General features: G+C 46.3%; 1 protein-coding gene and 2 long non-coding RNA genes across 6 annotated transcripts in view; 1 reads left to right on the top strand and 2 right to left on the bottom strand.

Moving 5' to 3' along the window:
* The window catches only part of ADAMTS9 (ADAM metallopeptidase with thrombospondin type 1 motif 9), a 76,529-nt gene that overhangs the window by 12,026 nt on the left and 44,107 nt on the right, over positions 1-20,396 (top strand). For 3 of the 4 annotated variants that reach the window (XR_004753997.1, XM_035337331.1, XM_035337329.1), the window contains exons 4-16: positions 2,700-2,986; positions 3,873-3,956; positions 4,059-4,180; positions 4,559-4,599; positions 4,723-4,828; positions 6,493-6,639; positions 7,507-7,648; positions 7,924-8,031; positions 12,014-12,159; positions 16,750-16,931; positions 17,023-17,159; positions 17,489-17,606; positions 17,866-17,961. Coding sequence is in view for 3 of the 4 variants with exons in the window: in XM_035337331.1 (XP_035193222.1) it covers positions 2,700-2,986; positions 3,873-3,956; positions 4,059-4,180; positions 4,559-4,599; positions 4,723-4,828; positions 6,493-6,639; positions 7,507-7,648; positions 7,924-8,031; positions 12,014-12,159; positions 16,750-16,931; positions 17,023-17,159; positions 17,489-17,606; positions 17,866-17,961 (1,716 nt within the window). In the remaining variant the exon portion in view is untranslated. The remainder of the gene's footprint in view (positions 1-2,699; positions 2,987-3,872; positions 3,957-4,058; positions 4,181-4,558; positions 4,600-4,722; positions 4,829-6,492; positions 6,640-7,506; positions 7,649-7,923; positions 8,032-12,013; positions 12,160-16,749; positions 16,932-17,022; positions 17,160-17,488; positions 17,607-17,865; positions 17,962-20,396) is intronic. The other variant, XM_035337330.1, reaches the window with a different exon arrangement.
* LOC118173097 lies at positions 648-1,359 on the bottom strand. The gene is made up of 3 exons (XR_004754007.1): positions 1,152-1,359; positions 869-1,020; positions 648-783 (listed from the first exon to the last, which is right to left on the bottom strand). It is a non-coding gene; the product is annotated as an uncharacterized LOC118173097 (long non-coding RNA).
* On the bottom strand, positions 7,749-18,642 carry LOC118173098. Its single transcript, XR_004754008.1, has 3 exons — positions 18,490-18,642; positions 16,170-16,175; positions 7,749-7,760 (listed from the first exon to the last, which is right to left on the bottom strand). It is a non-coding gene; the product is annotated as an uncharacterized LOC118173098 (long non-coding RNA).

Raw genomic sequence — 20,396 nt, 5'->3', positions numbered from 1 at the left:
GCAGTTTGCCTGGCTTTGAAGAGTTTGTCTGCTCATTGGGGTTTTGCTTTTTCTGCAAATAAAAGAAAATGTTTTGGTACTTAAACCCATCCAGTTAGTGCCATGTGTAGGTAGATGTTTTTCAGGTCATTTGCAGAGATTGAGAGCTTGCCAAGCAGACCATTTTGCTTCCTGATTTCTGTTAATATATTAACATGTTGGGGGGGGGAAGAAGCAAAAGCATGTGGAAAAATATCACACCCTTTTTTGGTGTTCGGTGTTGCAATGAAAGCTGGCATCATAAGACTACAGTTTTCTTGTATGATGTGAGTTTTTCACTTGTGCTTAATTAAACTGCAGTAGGACACACCACTGAGTAAAAGCATCTGTGTTGTGGCCATCGTAACACGGCGTGAGAGACCAACAGCAGAATGCTGGCAGTCCCTGGGTGCGACTCCCAGTAAGGCTGGTGGGAGTTTTCATGCATGGGTTGAGAGCAGTACACTGCCATTAGCGTTTAATCTTTTACAGGTGAATGTGCACCCTCTCTGAGTGTAGTTACACGCAAGATGGGTGAAGATAACAGCTCACTACTATCAAAGTCCAGGAGGGGCTTGACATGAAATGTATCCCCACTCGCTTGTGCTTGGTTTTACAGTAACTAGGTTGGCAAACATACCGTGTGTGACCGGTGTCCAGATATCATGCTGTAAGTGTTGGAGTGACTTCATACGTGGGAAAAAATATGTTGGGCTTTGAAGGGATGGATGAGCTGTGTGTTGGAGACAGGAAGCGCTGTGAGACCTGTGTAACAGGAAAAAAAGGTGTTATTTCCTGTTTTTCCTGAGCAGTGCAAGTCTGGTAAATAGGAATTAATTTCTTCAAGTACCTCCAACACAATGGGTGTCTCTTCAAAGAATCCTGTAAATTTCCCTCTTTTGCAATCCTTTACTATGGCAGCCCTACCTCCAGCCTCGCTGCAGCACCCTTGTTGAGCATCTCGCAACCCTTAATGCGTTCTTCCTCGAGTGGCTGATCCCTCTGGAAGTCAGTTATTGAAGAGGGAAATTTAAGAGATCAGCCGAGGGCACAGAGAGGAGGCACGTAGCGTGCAGGGGACTGGGTGAAGGGCTGAGGTTAGCACTTTCTCCACCGTCTGGTCTCCCTCTCACCTTTAAGTTATTTGTATGCACGGTTGGCTCCCTTCGCTGACTGGCACTGCACAAGTCGGGATAATGTCACGGTTGCCCATGAAGCCGTGCCAGCATGAGAGCACAACCTTGCCAGCACAACGGCATTGATTAGTGCAGAGGAACTAGGGCAATCCAATTATAACCACAAATGCCATTGGCTTTCTTGAATTCTTACTCAAATAACTGTGGACTCGCTGCTGTATTAAGGTGGTCTGGACTGTATCAAGAAAGGGGAATTCACAGGGCTTAGGTAGTGCAGAGTAAATGAAATTTAATTCTTAAATACTCTATCGCCTATGTACATGTGGGGGAAAACAGTATTTTTCAGATGGCTAGATGCTGGCCAACCCCTTTGCCTGCCTTGATGTTAGATAATTCATTTCATATTTCTTTTTTTGGAAATTATTACCAAATATCCTAGGAGGAAACAACACATGAGAAATAGCTAAGAAGTTTCTTATCGTTTCAATCTTGTTTGAGCATTGAATATTCCTTTGTTCCCTAATATTATGCTTCCTCTAACCTACTCACTGGGTCAGATAAGGAAATGTGATATTTTTCACCAGCATGACTAAATTAAACTAAAGCTACAAAGACCGTGAGGGTTGTAGCCTGGAGTCTTAGATGAGTAGTTCAGATCTGGCTTTATATTAAATGCAGAAACGAACAGACTCTCATGGATGAATCACATTCAATTAGCAACTTCCTATGATGAAATGATTAAAAATTAAGTGGCATCAAATAAGACTGATTTTGCTCATATATTTAAATAATGCTATAATTACATACTAATCAGATGGTAAATCTTAATTGTACACGTTCCATATGTTTTATTTGCCTGTTCTCCCTCTTCGCTTTGCCGTCTTTGTGTCAGCATGGAGTATATTTTCAGGCTGCTTTTATGTTTGGCCTAATTGAATATCAAAAGCAGTATATGTGAAACTTCCTGAATTCTATTCTTTAGCCAGTGGCAGCTGGCTATTAGATGACCTTTACCATTCCTGTAGCACAGAATAATAAAGGGAGGGGGGGAATTGAAGCCCAGCCATGTTATTGTTAGAGACAGAAATAAATCATATATAATTGCTTCACTATGAAGGCCAAATCCTGCTGTCCTTCATGCCTGAGTTAGAAATACAGGATTTGGACCTTTGTTTCCTGCGGTTTCCTGGCCACCTTGGACGTGCCCAGAATCCTCACGCTGCCGCCGCGTTGGCTAATTACCCTCACTGGGCTCGGGGCGAGTGGAGCCACTTCAGCCCAGGCTTGGGGCCTCTTGCATGGCCACGGGATGGCCTTGCGGCTAGAAAGCCCTTACCTGAAGTGTCATTGGCTTCAGTCTTTAAGAATTAAAGACATTGGATTATGTGGTAGGCTTCCACACCAGGCTTCTCTTTTGGTTAGTTGTTTAGAGCAAGCCTACTATGTCTTGGTTGAAGTCAGTAGGTATTTTGACATAATGCTTAGGATATTAACTCCGCTCACTCCAGAATGTACTTGATATTTGTGTCTGCTTTTTAATTGTAGATCATGAACACAGTCACAAAAAGAACAAGCGGAAACACTGGAGAAAACAGTGGGTAGACAGCAGCATGTTATCCGACATGGAGACGTTAAAGCACAGCCTGGAAGTGAATTCGTTTTCTGCGGATGGCAACAAGACCGGGACCATCAGTGAGAAGAAGAGCCACAGAAGAACAAAGCGGTTTCTCTCCTACCCTCGGTTTGTGGAAGTGATGGTGGTGGCTGACAGCAGGATGGTTGCATACCACGGAGCCAATCTACAGCACTATGTCTTAACCTTGATGTCAATAGTGAGTATGCAGCTGTGGGGAGTGGGTTCACCCCTGGTGGCCAAAGAACTTATTTTTTGCCATGTTCTTATGTGATACCACCCGTTTGCCTCAGCTAGGTGTAATGTAAAGCTTGGTAGAGCTTGGCTGGGAAACATCATTTGGAGTCTTCTTCCTTCCCAGACCCGTCACGTTTCCCTTTAACCTACAGATTGTACTCCTTTTTGAGGCCCATGTCAAATAGCAGCTGAATTAAAAATGTGCTTTGAGGACTGAGCCTTCCTAGGGACAGATGCTAGTAGGTTATACACTTGCTTAACTTCCCTTGCTGTGAAAGGAGAAAGAGCCCATGATCACTTTGGTCCTCGAAACAGTGCTGGGGTTGGCTTTCCAGGCTGAGCACAAGCATTTTAGTAGCTGTTGGCAGTAGGATGCAGTAGCACAGTCCCTGGGCAGGCAGCTCTACGGACACATGGTGACTGGAAGGAAGCATCCGACCCGTTCATGTCACTGCAGGGATTTTCCTCCTATTTGAGTGTAGAAGTGCCATGGATATCATGGTCTAAAACTGTCCATGTCAAAAGGAGGCACTTGAGAGAATAAGCTGCTCTTGACAGTCTTGGTCAGTGGTCATTGGGTCTTAGAGCAGAATGATCCTGTAATTTGGTGATGTGGTAAAGCAAAGGGAAGCATTGGGTTTCTGCAATACCAGTGATTTGTTTCAGTCATGCTGCTGGTGGGAGGTCTCTCTGAGGTGTGCAGAGAGTTCGTGGGTACGTATGGGGCCTGGTAGCAGCAGGGCACTGAGAAGAACGGCTCGGGAGAAAAGAGGTTGCAGAATGGAAAACATGCAAGTGTTGTCTTATTTGTTTCCTTAAATAATTCTGAGTGCTTCTTCTTAAAACAGGTGGCTTCTATCTACAAAGACCCGAGCATTGGAAATTTAATTAATATTGTTATTGTGAAATTGGTCGTGATACATAACGAACAGGTAAAGGAATTGTTTTTCTTCATCATCTGTTTGACAGTGACATTTGTAGCAAGCCTTGAGATGAATAATTAAATACCTGCTTTTATGCGTATCGCTTTTTAGGATGGTCCTGCAATATCTTACAATGCCCAGACAACATTAAAAAACTTCTGCCAGTGGCAGCAATCCCAGAACCACCCCGAAGGGAGTCACCTTCAGCACGACACAGCCGTCCTTGTCACCAGGTATGGTGGGTGTTCTCATGAAGACCATGGCCAGTCGCCTGCCAGAGGCTGTGAGCACATAATATCTGTAGCTGTGCGAAGCGTTCAGTTTTGATGTTGGTGTAATCAGACTCAGTTGCAGAAGCAGTGTAACTACGAGTAGAACTGGGATAACATGACCCCTACAGCGGTAGATGACTTGGGTTCAGGACTGCCCAGGGTCTCGACGCACGTGAAACCCCCTGGTTGGGTTGGGCTCTGACTGGGCAATGTGGCAAACCAGCACGAGAAGGTCCACTGGAGGACCAAGAAGTGCTTGTGGATGTTTTTGATATTGTGCTTGTGCTTCATTTCACTGCTGCATTCAAAACTAACGTGTCAGGTCTGTTCTGCTTTCAGACAGGATATTTGTAGAGCGCACGACAAGTGTGATACTCTGGGTAAGGAAAACCTTTTCTTTGTAATTTAAAGACTTTTTTTTGTAGTGACAATGTTAGTTGCCTGTGCTGAACTGTGGGTGACGTTTCTTTTTTCTATTGTAAACCTCTTTGTTCGTCTCCTAGGTCTGGCAGAGCTGGGCACTGTCTGTGACCCCTACAGGAGCTGTTCAATTAGTGAAGATAACGGACTGAGCACTGCGTTCACAATAGCACATGAACTTGGCCATGTGTATGTTTTATGTAAATACATTTACATTTAAATAGATTGAGATTTATGCTAGCTGGGACTTGCCAGCCAGGCTAGGACTCGTTACCTGCTGAGCCTAATTATTTGAGAGGAGATAAATATACTTGGGTAGAAGGCATACCACTGAGGAGGATTAAGCCTTGGTGTGACTTGGAGGCAATGGAGCGCTGTGGAGCTTATCTAAGAGCAGCAAAACCAGCAAATCCACGTTTTGGGGAGGATGAGTGACGGTACCCCAAGCAGGGGGGAAAGCTAACAAAATATCCCTGGGTGTCATGGGGAGGATGAAGATGAGGGACATGAGCACATCTCACCTGGCCTTTGGGACTGAAGTCTCCTTCAAGAGCAGGTCCCCAGCCTGCCACCTCAACCATATGTGGGGCTGCTGGGGGCAGTCAGCAGCTGCGGGAAAGGGGGGAGCTACCCAGGGCATGTGGCAGTTGATTGGGATGTATAAACAAGCCTGACCCACCTGCTGAGCTGTTTTGCTAAGGTAAATCTCATGCTACTGACATGCCCTGAAGAGATGCCATCATTGACGATTCACTTCCTCTGATGGAAATTTCTTTTAACTGATTTTGACTTCAAGAATTAATAATGACAAAAATCACTTTAGGTCACAAAGTCCATTGTCCCCAAGTACAGGCTTCTTAGGCAGCTGGCTCAGTCCAAAACCACCTTCTGCCTGGTTTGCAGTGGGAGCGGTGGGTGTGGGATGGACGGGTACCTGGGCACAGATCGCTCATTGTCTTAAACTCCCTTTTTCTGCACAGAGGGCTGCCTGAGACGTTCTTTTTTTTGAATTGCAGTAGTATTTGTTTAAATGAGATTTCCTGACAGAAATTCCCCCAAGTCTTGGCTTTCCCCACACCTACCCTGTGGCTAATTCCCTCGTGAATGCTGCCCCAGAGCCGCTCGAGGGTTTAGCGGCGCTGCCGAGCAGGAAATGCCTCCTTGCTCTTTTGCAGGGAGCAGAGTGGCAAGGTGGTTCACCGGAGGTAATCTTAATGGGATGTAAACTCCCCAGCCTTCGAGCACAGGATCACACCGGGTCATTTCCCCTTTTCCGCTTCAAACAGCAAAGCGGTTTAAGCCGTTCTGTCTCCGTTGCGTATTTGCCGCATTCCTCAATGTGTCATGTGCTGCAAGCTTCACGTGGGTTTGTGCTGATACTGATGCTCGATGGCACTTTGTAAACTTGCTGCAGAAAGTATAGGGGCCAAGTCTGTCCCCGGTGCAGCCCGTTATACAGCCAACACAGGGTGCTGCCTACATACACAAGGGACTTCAGGCTCTGGTTGTCCGTGGGCTCGAGTCATGCCTCTCCTTTGCAGACCTATTCCCCCAGTCATCTCTTGGCTTTTTGGATCAATTCCAGAGAGGCTGCATTATTAGAAAGGTGGGGCCAGGTGCCTGCCTGCAGGACCAAGTCCATCAGCTGAAAAGGAAGCCCCAGTTGAAATCAGCTCCTTACCCCAAAAAGGGTCCCTAAAGGACTCATCTGTTTTTACGCTGTAATGCCAACCAGTAGTATATCTGTGGAAAAATCTTGAGTTTGCTTATATTTAGTTCATGCTGTTGATCTTTCTACACTAAATACTTTGTTATTTATCCAATTGAATCTGTCACTGCTGTGTTTCTCTTAGGTTTAACATGCCACACGATGACAATCACAAGTGCAAGGAAGATGGAGGGAAAAATCAGCAGCACGTTATGGCACCGACGCTGAACTTCTACACCAACCCCTGGATGTGGTCAAAATGCAGTAGGAAATACATCACTGAGTTTCTGGAGTAAGGCCTTACCTCTGTGTGCGTTAGGCTGTCTTTATATGTGCATGTGTCCCACAGGGTTCATCAGTTAATCTGAAACCCTGGTGTGCAGAGCTTGGAGGAAATGAGAGGGATTTGTGTGTGCACGCATCCTTTACATAGGGCAGGAATGCAGCCCTGGCATCCAGTCCCTGCCAGTTCAGCCTCGTGATAAGCTGGCAAGGACTGGCCTCTCTAAGGGGAGGAATAAGTCTTCCCCCATGGATGTTGCTTTTAAGGAATGCGTGTTCTCCTCTAACCTGAAGAGTGAGTTTTCCAAGCCCTGTGGCCCAGATACGGAGCTGTGTTTTGGGAGGCAGATTGCATCTGCCTTTCTGCTCCACAGGTCAAGGGAAAGCCCTGGCACTAGTCCATCATGGAAACACTGTTGAAGGAGCCCTCGGGTCAGTTTGACGCACAGTGATCGTCCATTTTGCCGTGATGCCTTCACAAGTTGTGGTGGGGAACAAAGTGAGACCCTTGATGGTGTCCTGGCAGATCCAGGGGCTCGGTGTCTTGGGTGCTTCTTCTGCTAATCAATGATTTTCTTTCTAAATGTGTATCGGTGCTTGCTCAGCAGCTAAGTGCAGGTCGTGCACACTCAGACATGCTTTTGCCAGGGTAGCTGGCTGCATTTTGGTAGATGGTTGTTAGCACAGCATCAGGAGGGGGTGGTGAGTGGGTAAACAGCCTCCTACACCCCTGTGCTCGAGCCCACAGCAATTGTTGTAGCGTGTTCAGTAGGGCAAATACGGTATCCATCTGCCCTAAGGCTAACTCAGATAAACAGCAGTGGGTTCTGGTCTCATTGCCTCCTGTTTAATGCCGTTCTTCTGCTCTGTGTTGTAGCACTGGTTACGGAGAGTGTTTGCTTGATGAGCCTTCATCAAGAACTTACGCCTTGCCTCAGCAGCTTCCCGGGCTGATTTATGATGTCAATAAGCAGTGCGAGTTAATTTTTGGACCTGGATCCCAAGTGTGCCCCTACATGGTAAGTGCAATTCCACACCTTGGTCTTGCTGGTGTTGCCAGAGCAAAATAAGGCTCCCAGGGTTGGGTGAAGAGGGCAGGGGGCTGGTGCAAAGGCTGCTCCCACCAGCTGGCTGTTGGCTCTGCTGGCTGCAGGGGTGGGATGAGACATCAGGTTATCGTGAAGATTCTGATATAAAGATGAATCCTTAAGGGATAATTTCATGAAGGATTCTCTACCCAGTAGGGCATATGGGAAGAATTTATTTAATATTTTGATGTTTTCACTAACTTAAGCAGATGCAGTGCCGGCGACTTTGGTGCATTAACATTGATGGCGCGCACAAAGGATGTCGTACCCAGCACACACCCTGGGCTGATGGGACGGAATGTGAGCCTGGAAAGGTCTGTAACACCTGGTGGTTTGTCCCTTGTAGTTCATCTCCCATGTCAGTCACAATCGTCCTAATCTCAATGGCTGAATGGGGCACAGCTTCTGCCTGCAAGGGTTGAAGCCCAGAGCCGGCTCCGTGTGTCTTAAGCCTGGTACTCAGGGGTCAACTCTACCTCTGACAACGTGATTTAAATTACTTGGTATAACTTTGTTAAAAGCAGGTACTCTTTTTGGAGCGCATCTGCTAGTTTTTAATTTAATGCCCTTGAATGAACTCTTGATTAAACTTTTGCAAAGCTTCCCTATGCTTTTATTAGAAATTTCCTATGTGATGTGAGTAATTAGTAATTTTGCATAACGTAAATTTGCCAACTGGCTTCTCATCTTGACAACTTCAGAGTAAAATATAGAACTGGTTGACATTTTCTGTATGGAACAGTTTTGGCAGTAATTCATAGAAACTTTCAATTTCTGTGTGCAATGTTAGCTTCCAACTAGTATTGTGGTTTCTAGAATAAGCTTTTAGGTTTCAGTTGTCCAGATCTCAAGAAAAACAGTTGGGAGGATTTTATTTATTTATTTTTATTGAGTTGCTGATTTTTTTGAAGAAAAATCCTAACTAGTTTTAATCGTTTTCGTCTGAACAAATAAAGGTTGTGAATCGTTTTTTGTTTTTTGTTTTTTTTTTTAATTAATCTTTTGTGTGCCTGAAAAGTCATTTGTTCAGCAAAACTTGACTGATTTCATTCAAAACAACGGGCACTGTATCAATTTACCTTCCTTTCTCATGGAAAAGAGCAGTCAACACATTTGTTTTTGTTGCTGAGAATGTGCTTTAGAGTTGTGGTTGGAAATCCTATTCCTGTGATACTCTTTGGAGCCAGTGGCACACCAATATTTAGGCATCCCTGGAGTCTCCTTGACTTCAGACCTTGTATCTTCAACTTCTCCATTTGTGAGTGCTGATCACTGCTGGAAGCTCGGAAATGACTGTTTTGAGGCTGAAAATCTGGGCTGCAGTTTAGTTCAGACCAGCATTCAGTTACTCTCAGATAGGGACCAGAGTGATGTTCAAGCATCTGCAGTTCAGCACGTTAGCACTTCCTTGGAGTTAGCATGCATTAGCTGAGAGGCCGTGTACATCTGCATGGCTCTTAAAGCCTATGTAAGGGAAAACATTTCACTCCACAAATTTAGCCAGCCTGGCAAGGCTAGACAAATTTAGACAAATGTGACCTGAACTTCTCAGCAGAGAGCAGAGGGGCTCTTAAGAAAGGATAACAGTCCAATCATGCTTAGGCGTTTGAATGTACTCTCAAAAAAGGCTTTATGGAGTAATTCTTATATCTCTGTGTTGATCTAATTCAAGCTTAAAGTTTGGACTGTCATCAACTCTCTCCTCCTGAGTGTTTTCTTGGGCTTGTAAAGTGCTGAGGTGTGAGTCTGGAGTGCTTTTCCTTGGAATAAATCACTATTTTGGTACTCTGCTGTGGCCAGGAGCCCCATCAAACTGCTGCTTGCTGACTAATGCCTTACTTCAAGTCTGCATGTTTAAAGCCCATGATATATGGGTTGGCAGATGGAGAAAATACCATGCCTTTTTTATGGAGATATCTTTGGAAATGAGGGAGCCTGAATAGCTAAGAAAAGTCTGGCTAAAACTGCTGGGATGTCAATTTAATCAGGCTCTACATTTATTCTTAAATCAAGGACACTAAAACAACATGGGAGCATTAGCTTATGCATATTTTGCATGTGAGGACACTGAATTTGATACCGCTAGCCCAAGGAATAAGCTCAGCCTGGCGTTTGGGTGAATACCAGTCACAATGGTTTACAGTGTTTCACAGCACCGCTGCGTTACGGGCAAGAAATAAATCACCGTGCCACAAAGAAAGGAAATAAAGAGGGTCATAAACTCGGACCTCTATCTCTTGCGGTTTTCAGGTTTGTTTAAAGAACGGTAAAAGAACAGTAGACGGGTAGTAATCATTTCTGTCTCCTGCCTTCTGGGCAGCAGGTAGCGTATATGTTATGCATGCATGAAGCTTCACAGCACTTGTCTGCCCCCTGCTAATCTATTCAGCCAAAGTCAGCCCATGGATGGGAGCTGGATTTGGTGAATTATCTAGGATTCCTGTGGCAAGACAAAGGAAAGGAAAGTCTGTTATAGTGTCTCCTGTCCCTGCTATTGCTCTCCTGTTAAACTTTGTGTCCATTTAAGTTATTTTGAACTTGCTCCAGACAAAAACTCTTTTATTCTCTTCATTGTCTGATCTGTAAGCTCATAGGAAAGAGAACCCTGGCAGACTTTTTAGTTTTCTGTTGTAATTCAACATAGAAATTATTTTTAAAATACAAAAGGCATGAAGGCTGCACAGCCAGACTATTCACAGCATGGTTCCAAGAAACACCATTGCGTTTCCATAAGATAATCTTGCTGCTTATTTAAAACAGATGCTCTTTTTTTTTTCCCCACTTGATTTCCTATCACCCTCAAACCCCTAATTCTGAATAAAATCAAGAGATGTAGGTGATTTCCTGGTTAATTCTCAACCATGGGATGGGAGACATCTAAGTCATGTCACGGTCCGAAGGCTGTGTGCATTCACTAGTTAGCTATTCGGTCGTCTTCTCTGGGTCAGTGGTGCCAAGCATGACTGTGGTTATATATTTAGCTGGGAGCATCAACATTTCTGCAAGAAGTTCTCTGCCGGGACAGCTCTGCTTTGTTGATGTTGTGTGTTTCTGTTTGCTGGTGATAGCCATTGGACCTCTTTGTCCCTGCACAGGACTGGCACAGGGGTCCCCATCCTGTCTTTCAGCCCCCTAGGTTTGCTGTTTTCCCAGACAGCTTTCCCTCAGGTGCTTCATAAGGATGTCTAAAAGGGGGTGAGCTTGTGGTGTGTCTTGATGCAACCTTGTTTTGGTGTTAGTTAAGGGGCTGGAAAAATGCAGCACATCAGTAAATTTGACCCCATTGCCATGAACATCATCAGGTGTGGAGAAATACTACAAGGGAATATTTTAGCGATGCATCTCCGTGTTTTCTCCTTTAAGTCTCTAACCTCTTCTAATCTGTGTGCAATCTGCAACTTTTGGGCTTCATATAATTGCAAAGATTGAGGCATTTGCCAGCAGATAGGCATGTCCATGGGTGTCAATCTGCATTAACAAGAGCTGCTCGGTGAGAGTGAAATGCCATTTTTTCCATCCATCCATTTTGACCAGCAGCACCAGAATGTGACTGTCCTCTAGGTATTGCCTGCCCAGAAGTCTGTGTAATTGTGCTAGCAAACACACCCCGAAGAAACACAATTTATGCCATAAAAAATCAGGGACAGGGGCTTGCCAAGATAATTTAAACCAGTTTTCCAAACAAAAGAAAACAACGGTTAGAGCTGGAAAACACAAGTACAGACCAGGCTTTGGCAAGTCCTGTGTTATGGCTGAGTTTTTTTTTTTTTTAAAAAAAAAAAAAAAAAAAGTACTTTGGACTGAGAAATTCATTTTTCTTCTTTTAATTTGCCCTTTGGATTTAGAAATTTCCTTTCTCTCTTCTGTTCTGGGCTCTGCGCAGCTGTGGAGAGGTTTGCATTTTTTCTCTTCTGTTCCCTGTGGTCTGTCTCCTCTCCTGACGCTCTGCGGTTCCTGCTGCTCTCCAGGAAATCAGATAAGCAGCTTTTCCAAACGCCAGGGCCACGAGCGCTGCCGTGCTGTTCGGCACCAGCAAACGGGGAGTATTTGGTGGATGCAGTTGTCCTCAATCCTCCTCCTGTAAATCACTGCCTGAGGGCATCCCTGGGTGTTTGCTCTGCTATAACTCCTAAAAACAAGCCCTGTTTTATTTTTTTTCCCCAAAAATAATTTTTAAAAAAAGTGACAGAAAAAAGCAAATGAGTCCATTTTTTTTCATTATGAAATAGTTCTTGCCATATGAGTTTTTATGTCAGGGCTGGTCAATGCAACCCTTCCCCATCTCTCCGCACGCAGCACTGCCGCTTTGGGATGTGCGTGCCCAAGGAGCGAGAGGCGCCGGTGGTGGACGGAGCCTGGGGGACCTGGAGCCCGTTTGGGACGTGCTCGAGAACCTGCGGCGGCGGCATCAAGACGGCCATACGGGAATGCAACCGGCCTGAGTAAGTGCTGAGACAGGGATGTGCGGCTCTCTTTGGGGGGTAAAGTGTGCTAAAAAGGGATCCATTCAATGGGAGGAAAAATAGAGCTGTTATATTTGCATTTAGTTATTGCCTCCTGTTTTCCCAGCAGGTACAACTGGGGTCCTGCTTAGTCCCAGAGGTGTTTTTCTTTCCTCAAAGTTGTGGGTCAGAAAGTTGCTGGATGGAGAGCAGGAGTCTGGGGATAAGATGGGCTGCGTTATTTATCCATTTTTTCACCATTTTAGCCCTGCTTTTGCAGCTATTCCTGCAGGCCAAATCTTCTGCGTGGTTTTCTACCATTTTTCTCCTGCTTTGGATGTTATTGCAGCTTTTGGCTGCTTTCACAGCTGATCCTTTATGCTGGTACGTGTCAGCTGGTGCAGACTAGCAAAACCTCAGTTGAAATCTGTGCCCCATTAAAAAGTGGTGCTTGAAAATGTTTGCCATCAGCCTGGAACACAAAATCCTGAGCTATTTGAAATGGGAGGGAATTTGGCCGCAGGCTTTGAGGAGATGAATGTGTGGCCTGTGAAGTATTAGTAATGGGTTGAGCAACTGGTATGAGAGCAGAGTGTTTGCACAAATTGTGAGCTGTGCTGGTTTCTCTGCTTCCTTTTGTCCCCCGAGAGCAAGAAGGGGTGGGCAAGGATGCTTTCTGGGCTCTCGTCTGGGGCAGAGCAAGGTGATGGAGGGCAGACAGCTCTGTGGCTGGCTGGAGGAAGGGGCTGTAAGAGGCCACGCAGGCTCGCTGTGCTTTCTCGCCTTTGGTGTCAGACGGCTTGTTGCCGAGGAAATTGCCATCAGCAGCGCGACGGCTTCTGCAGCCCTCCGCAAAACCTGCTGCGAGCCTTTGAAGCCCGTGATGGAGGAGTGCTGATGGACGAGTTTGTGGCTGCGGTGACAGTGACGGTGACAGCAGGGGCTGGCTCAGCTCAGCTGGGCGAGTGCCGAAAGGGAAGAGAAGGGGCAAGGCTGAGGGAGCCGGACACCAGCCCATGAATTAAAACAACACCAAGAAACACCCAAGTGTGAAGGAGTTCTCGTCTCGCTGTGCTGAGTCAGCACGTGCCACATGGTCTTCCAGTAGCCATGGATACACAGAAACAAAATACCTTTCCTCGCACAGAAATGGCTGTGCAGCCAAACCTTCGGATGCTGTCAGTGAGATGTATTCCTGCTTTCTGGAGCAGCATCTGTTTGGACTGATAGCTTTCCTGATAGAAAATCTCCTTTATCCTAAAGGCTAGCCAAAGGATTTTAAATTCCATCTTCTTCTATAGCGTCTGTTTTGTGTCTTGGTGTTTTGTGAGGCACATTGCTTTGCCTGGGACTTTCAGAAACACCTCTATCCACTAAGCACCAAGCTGACTGTGAAATCCCCTGCGCTACCCACTGTTTATTTTTCAGCTCCTTGTCCTGAGCCATGGACCTGATGCTGGCCCCTTCTAAAACCCCTCACAAGGGCTCTGCAGGGAGCCATCTGCTGTAGCACCATGCACACAGCTCTGTGCCGAATCTGTTGTTTTGTCCCCAAAATATGTCATCATAGCGTGGGCTCCCACTATCCGCCTTCCCATTAGCATGGTGCTGAGATGATGCAAGTGAATGAGGTGGGAATAAAACATGCCTGCCTCTCTTGCTCTTCAAAGTACCTCAAAAATGTACAGAGCAGGTCTCGTCTCTGCTTTTTGTGCTTTGTTGAAAGCAGCAAAACCAACCTGGAGTAATACATTTCAAGTCTTTTATATTCAAAGACCGTTTCCTTTCTTTTAAAGCTTTTTCTCTGCACCGGGGTCTGGGGTGGCATCTTGCATGCCAATAAAATATTATGCTGTATCTGGCATTCAGAATGACCTCCCTGTACCATGCTGCAGCTCCTGCCTCTGCATGCTGCTCTCACACCTGCATGGCCGAGCTCTTTGCAGGGCTGTAGGAAGCTGTGAGCCTCTGGAAAGGAAGCAGGCTGTGTTCAGACACAGGTTTAAGGAATGTGTTTTGCTGACCAGACCAGACCCATCCCACCAGGGCAGCCCCTTGGGAATTTGAGGCTGGATGGTCCCGACAAAGCCACAGGCTGCAGCGTGTCACGTAGAGGGTTTGTGGTGCGAGCCCTGCTTTCCAAGCAAGGCATAGCTACAGAATTATGGGGGAAAGGCATATTTCTCAAAATATCAATGCCATAGCCCTGTGTTCGGGAGTGCCTCTCCGCATGGATGAGTTTATCTCTGGATGCAAGTCAGGTCACGTCTGCATTTTAGTCCATCACCCAAGTCTGTACCTGTGCTGGGAGCTGTCTGAGCAGGCCGTGTGGGCACGTGTGGGGATGAACGAGCTGGCAGCTGGTGTCCCAAGGCTTCCTAGGATGGCATGAAGGAGACCTCCAGCTGAGGGGTCAGCAAAGCAGGGCTGTGAAGTTTTTAAGGGGAGCAATGCCAGAATGGAAGCAGGTCCATAGTGGCCCTTACTTGATAAAATAGATGGGTCAGAGATAAGGGAAATTGAGCCCGAGCAAGGCGGTTTCTATGTGTGCACTGCTTCCCTCCCATCTCTGTGGTACGGTGTTGATGATCCATAAAAATACTACACAGCGCTGAAGAATCCAGCATTTCTTCATGGCACTAAAAATTGATGGTATATGAGGCAGATTTATTTTTCAGGGTCAGCTCTTTTTGTTTACCCAGACTCTGTGGAAAGCAATACTGGTTTAAAAACACCCTAAAATTGTCAGAGTGGTTTGGGGCTATTTCTGAAATGAGCGTGCTTAAGTCCCAAATGCTCGCTGTGGGGAGATTTACTGCCACGCTTACCAAGCTGACGGTTTGTAATGCGATGGCAACTTTTAGCAGCGTTCAGTTTGCGGTGTGCCCATGTGTTCAATGTTATTTCAATCTCATGTGCCGTGTCTAGAAAAAAGGAAACTATAGGTTGGGATCTTCAGATCGTGTCAGACGTACCCTTTACAAAAGAAAAAAGGCTCCTGCACGTTCTTTTTAATTAACAGCATTTAGAAGTCTCATTAATTAAATTGATTTGTATTGGAAGCAATGTGGTTACCATAAAAATGTCATCATTGCAAGCTTTTTTTTTTTTTTTTTTTTTTAGAAAAGCTCTGTTAGATGTTTGCATTATTTAAAGGCTTTGTCAGATTGCAACAATCCTACTGTGGTATAAATGCTTTCAAAGCAAAAACGATGAATCCTATTAACTCCCCCATGGATGATTCTGGCTCACCAAGGTCTGGAGCGTGCTGCTGCTAGGAAGCTTCCAGAGATGGTCAGGATGTCCCTTTGGGGCTGGAGGGGGCCAGGCAGGGGCTATTTATTTGTCCAAGTTATTTGTCACACCAAGGTGGAGAACAGGCTGAGTTGGTTTAGAACTCACTCTGCTAGGAAGCAGTTTGAGAGCAGCCTGTGAAATGAAATCTGTGATTAGTGCTGTGCGGTCAGCTGGGCTTTGTGTCGCTGTTACTTGCTTAATTGCAGGCACCTGAAAGCTTTGCAAGTGGCAGCTCTGAGTTTCCAGGCGGCATGTGAGAGCTGCCCTCAGAGCAGGTGGAGCTGGTGTTAGTGCTCGTGCTGCAGGCTGTGCCTGAGGACAAATCATACCCGGATGTATTTGGGGTGGGACTGAGGGATTTCACAGGAACTCTGCTCCTTGTCACATATAGTTTTCAAATATGAGGGAAGAATTGTTATTTGTGGGAGGAAAGGCACTGCTGGCCTTCACAGGTGGGTGATTCACCCGTACTTTGAGACACCAAAAGGTTATGTTCAGCTGTAGGAGCTTGTTGGCTTGCTGTGTGTAGAGACCCTTGTATGTACACAGTGGTTTTCTGGGTCTTCTGTCCACTACTTGCTGTCAGAGGGCAGCAGCAATGTGACCACAGCAACGAATCTGGGACTGGAAAAGTTTAAAAGGATGATTTCTCCCAGCATATCCACTGGCTTTTATGTGGTTTGGAAGATACCGCTCTCCCCAGTTTATACTACAATTGTCTTATTATGAAATGGGGGTGAAGTATCTTATTGGCTGCCTTTGGTGCTTTTTGGAACACGTGGAGATGAAGCTATTTAAAAGTGTCTAGTGTCACCTTTTCTACAATTTTGGGCTATAAATCCCTAAGTGCTGCCTGGCCTTTCAGCCTCCGCAGGGAAGCAGCTCTCTGCTGTGATGTTCAGTTATTTGCAAGCCAGTAGATCAGAGGCAAACCCTCCAAATCTATAGGGACGATGAGGTTGTGGAGGGGTGGTCCTTCCCCTTATGGGATCCTTCAGCATGAAGCTTAACCCCTAGCTGGGGAGAAAAGTGCTGCTCTTTCTTATGTTACTACAGCTGTGGAGGGCAAATACTCCCTTTTTCCATCCCTTTTTAGCATCACTTATATGTTTCGTTTTGTCTTTTAATAAGACAAAACCTTCCTGCTGCACCACATCTCATGTGCAGAAGCTTGCTGGGGATGGAGGTCAGAGGCAGGAGGCCGAGGCAGGGTCTGGAGGTCAGGAGGAGAGGTGAAACCAATGCAGGAGGCACCGGTAAGTGCAGCCAGCTTCTCTTCCCTTGCTCCTGCAGGCCTAAAAACGGTGGGAAGTATTGTGTGGGGCGCCGAATGAAATTTAAGTCCTGCAACACTGAGCCCTGCTCGAAGCTGAAGAAGGATTTCCGGGACGAGCAGTGCGCTGACTTCGACGGGAAGCACTTCAACATCAACGGGCTGCCCACCAACGTGCGCTGGGTGCCCAAATACAGCGGCAGTAAGTGATGGGGACCGGGCTCCTTCCTCCGGGTGGCCCATCAGGGTGATGGCAAGTGGGTAACATTGTCCTGGTCTTCCTCCCTCCCCAGTCCTGATGAAGGATCGGTGCAAGCTGTTCTGCCGCGTGGCGGGGAACACGGCGTATTACCAGCTGCGGGACCGCGTCATCGATGGGACGCCCTGTGGCCCCGACACCAACGACATCTGCGTGCAGGGCCTCTGCCGGGTAATGATCTTCCCTTCCCTTTGCAATGATGGTCTCCGTTTCGTGCAGCCGGGCAGCGCTTTTCTCAGTGGGAAAAACGAATTGCAAGAAGTTTTCTCTGGCTAAGGCACTGCCTGGTGCAAACAGTGCTTCCGAGTCTTGCTTTTTGTTTGTAACCAGCATGGGATGGCCGCGCTGTAAATCAACGCAGAAACGTGGGGAAGCAAAGCAATTTGTCCCGCGGCAGCCTTCTCCACACAAAGCTTTTGTGGGGCTTAATTTGGAGGTTTGTAAGTGCTGTTCCAGTCTGTGTTTGCTCAATCTCGTTTTTCAATTTTTTTCTCTTAAAGCAAGCTGGATGTGATCATGTGCTGAATTCTAAAGCGAGAAGAGATAAATGTGGTGTTTGTGGTGGGGATAATTCTTCATGCAAAACTGTTGCGGGCACATTTAACACGGTGCATTATGGTAAGAATCTGTTGCTAAAAACTTTATCGTGAAAAATGCGGGTCTATAAAAGCCATTACCACACTTAATCTACAAAAACACCGATGGAAGATGCAAAATCCTTCTAGCTATAGCAAATTCCAGTTTGTATCTATTTACGCTATCCCTAAATGAAGAGTATTGGGTTGTGTAATGTGAGGTAATTTTGCTCATCTCCCTTCCCCCCATAAAAAGCAAATGAAATGCCTGTGTAATAGACTTGGTGTTAAATCTGTTCTAGGCTATAACGTTGTGGTCCGCATCCCAGCTGGTGCAACAAATATTGATGTGCGTCAGCACAGTTACTCGGGGAAACCAGAGGATGACAACTATCTGGGTGAGTTGCAGTGCATCTTTCAGTCCCGAGTTTGGCTCTGTTTTCTGGTCATGTTGATATATCTACTGGCTGCTCTCTGCTAAGGGAGATGAAGAATTACTTTAATGGAGGTTTTCTTATCGAGAATATATCTTGTATGTCAGCCAAGTACATTCAGCCTCATCCTGCTCCTGCTCTTTGCTTTTGCCGTCCATGCAGCAAAGTCTGGGAGGCTCTCAGGTGATGGGAAGCATCCCCTTGCAGGGTCTCTGGGGCTAGGAGGGACAATCGAGCCCAGGCTGTGGGGTGGGAGCAGAGGCACAAAGCTGGGCAGCAGCCAGACTTGGGACTTCTGATGGAGTCTTAATTGCAAATTATTACTCCTCTGCTGTCACCGTGCCTTGGCTGGGCAGTAAATATGACATACCTAGAAAGATGTAGGTAGAAAGTATTTTCTATTGCAGTATCAGAATAATAATTCTGATTTCACTTAAACCGAGCCTTTCTTGTCCATGCCAGCCAGTGGTATATAACTGTAAGGAAATGCACCAAGGAAGTTGGTTTGATTTAGACCTAACCATACCTTGGCCTGTGGCTGTTGGCTATTCATAGAGAGTGTTTTCTCTAACCTGTGGGCATGTCTCTAGAGCCAGATGAAGAATGCTTGCAGTCCTGTGTTAGACCAGTCATCTGCATGCACATAGCTTTTAGCATGGCCACGTGTTTGGTTTTTTTCACCATGCCAGGCAGTGATCTGTAGCAAGACCTTCTTGGGCTCAGTAGAGGAGGCAACATGTTGTGGCTGACTGTATCCCTGCTGGCAGCAGGCTGGGTTTGCCAGCAGGTCCTGCCCATGTCCCTCAGAGCCTGCTGGCAGCCCGTGGGGGAGGCCGCCTGCTCTGGCTCTGCGTCCCCTCCTCTGCACACCCCGTGCCTGGCTCTGGCCGCTCAGGGTCACTTATTTATTAGATCTCTGAGCTCGCTGCACCTCGTTTTGCAAAGACAGCTTGGCAAAACAGGCTGGTGCTGCTGCTTTTTGGTGATTTCCATGCGTACTTTGGGAAAGGAGTGTGCAGAGGGGAGCATCTTTGCTCCGAGGGTAGTGAGGAGCTGGGTAGAGCAGCACCAGCCCAGAGGGAGCGAGCTGTGTCCTTCAAAAAGAGGGACACACAACTCCCACAGATTGAAGAGAGGCTGAAGGGACAGCAACATCCATGAGTTGTTGCACCTTTTCCCAAAGCGTGGGGCTTGGCCTAAACGCTCAATGTAACTGGGTGCATTAGGAACAGGACTGGAGGTTCCTAGCCCAGGCAGGGGTGAAAAAGCTCCTCTCTTTGTGCCACTTGGGAAGAAGGTAGAGGAGACCATTGTGCAGTTTTGGCTGTTGCTCTGAAAGGCCCTCCATGTTTCCAAACCCCTTATGTAGGCAGAAACTGCCCCGCCAGTTCCTAGACTGTCCCTGCACTGCCATAGCCGTTGCTTTCACAGCAATGCACCAAAATGGGGCAGTGGGTATGCACATCAGAAAACCCCACTGAGGGGTGTTAGCTTTCCGTTCTGGGGGAGGGAGAGAGATTTCATCATTCCTCTTTTCTAGAAAAGCAATCCTCCCCGTGTCTATTCAGAGTGGCTCACCCCAGAAGGAGCCCCAAAGAACTTCTCAACTCTTCTTGGAGGGCCCTTAATCTTCTTGGGAAGCAATGAAGTCAAATCTTCTTTAATGTTGCTTTAATATTGCTGGGAAAGCATCTCTTCATATTAGGCCTGAAGAGAAGCAAATGAGAAGCGTGCATGTGTCCACTTATTTTGCAGCTCACTGAGTGTGAAATCTTGGGCCCTCAGTACTGTGAACCCTGTAGTTGCTTAACAATTTAGGAGGAATTTGATGTTGTCATCAAGTCCAAGACATGTACCTACTGTTGCGGGAAGATACAGTAAATGGGAAGGAATCTTTTAATGAGTTTTACTACTGCCTAATGACATTAAAGCCTCCAAAGTATGGAATTTCGTTAAGTATAGAGTCTGCTTTCTAAGTTTTTCTCCATCTACAACTGTTTGCGACCAAGCAGTGTTTTGCTTCATTATCTCTCCTCATTTGGTGTAAAAGCCTTCCCTTCAGTGTTTTGGTGTTAAGTTTGGATTTTTTCAGTACAGAGGCTTTGTAGTAATGTAGCTGTGATGGGTGAAATGGTGGGGAAACTAACTTAGGAAATTAGCTACATAATCGCATTAGTGTGAAGTTGTGCAGCAGACTGCTGTTTTCAGGAAACTGTTCCTTTTATAAAGCATTTAGGCTTTAAGCCTTTGGTGCTTTCACATACCTTAAGATTTGGAATAATAAAAAAGTAAGAGGGGAGGAGGGAGGGAGATGCTGACCAAACTCCATGTAATTACCCACTGGAAAATGAAATTTAAGCAATTAGGGCACAGAAATGTACCTTAAGAACATACCTGGA

The sequence above is a fragment of the Oxyura jamaicensis genome, chromosome 12, assembly GCF_011077185.1.
Source record: "Oxyura jamaicensis isolate SHBP4307 breed ruddy duck chromosome 12, BPBGC_Ojam_1.0, whole genome shotgun sequence".
Classification (NCBI taxonomy): Eukaryota; Metazoa; Chordata; class Aves; order Anseriformes; family Anatidae; genus Oxyura; species Oxyura jamaicensis.
Note: the sequence above shows the minus strand (reverse complement) of the source record. Positions and strands in the feature narration are given on the sequence as shown.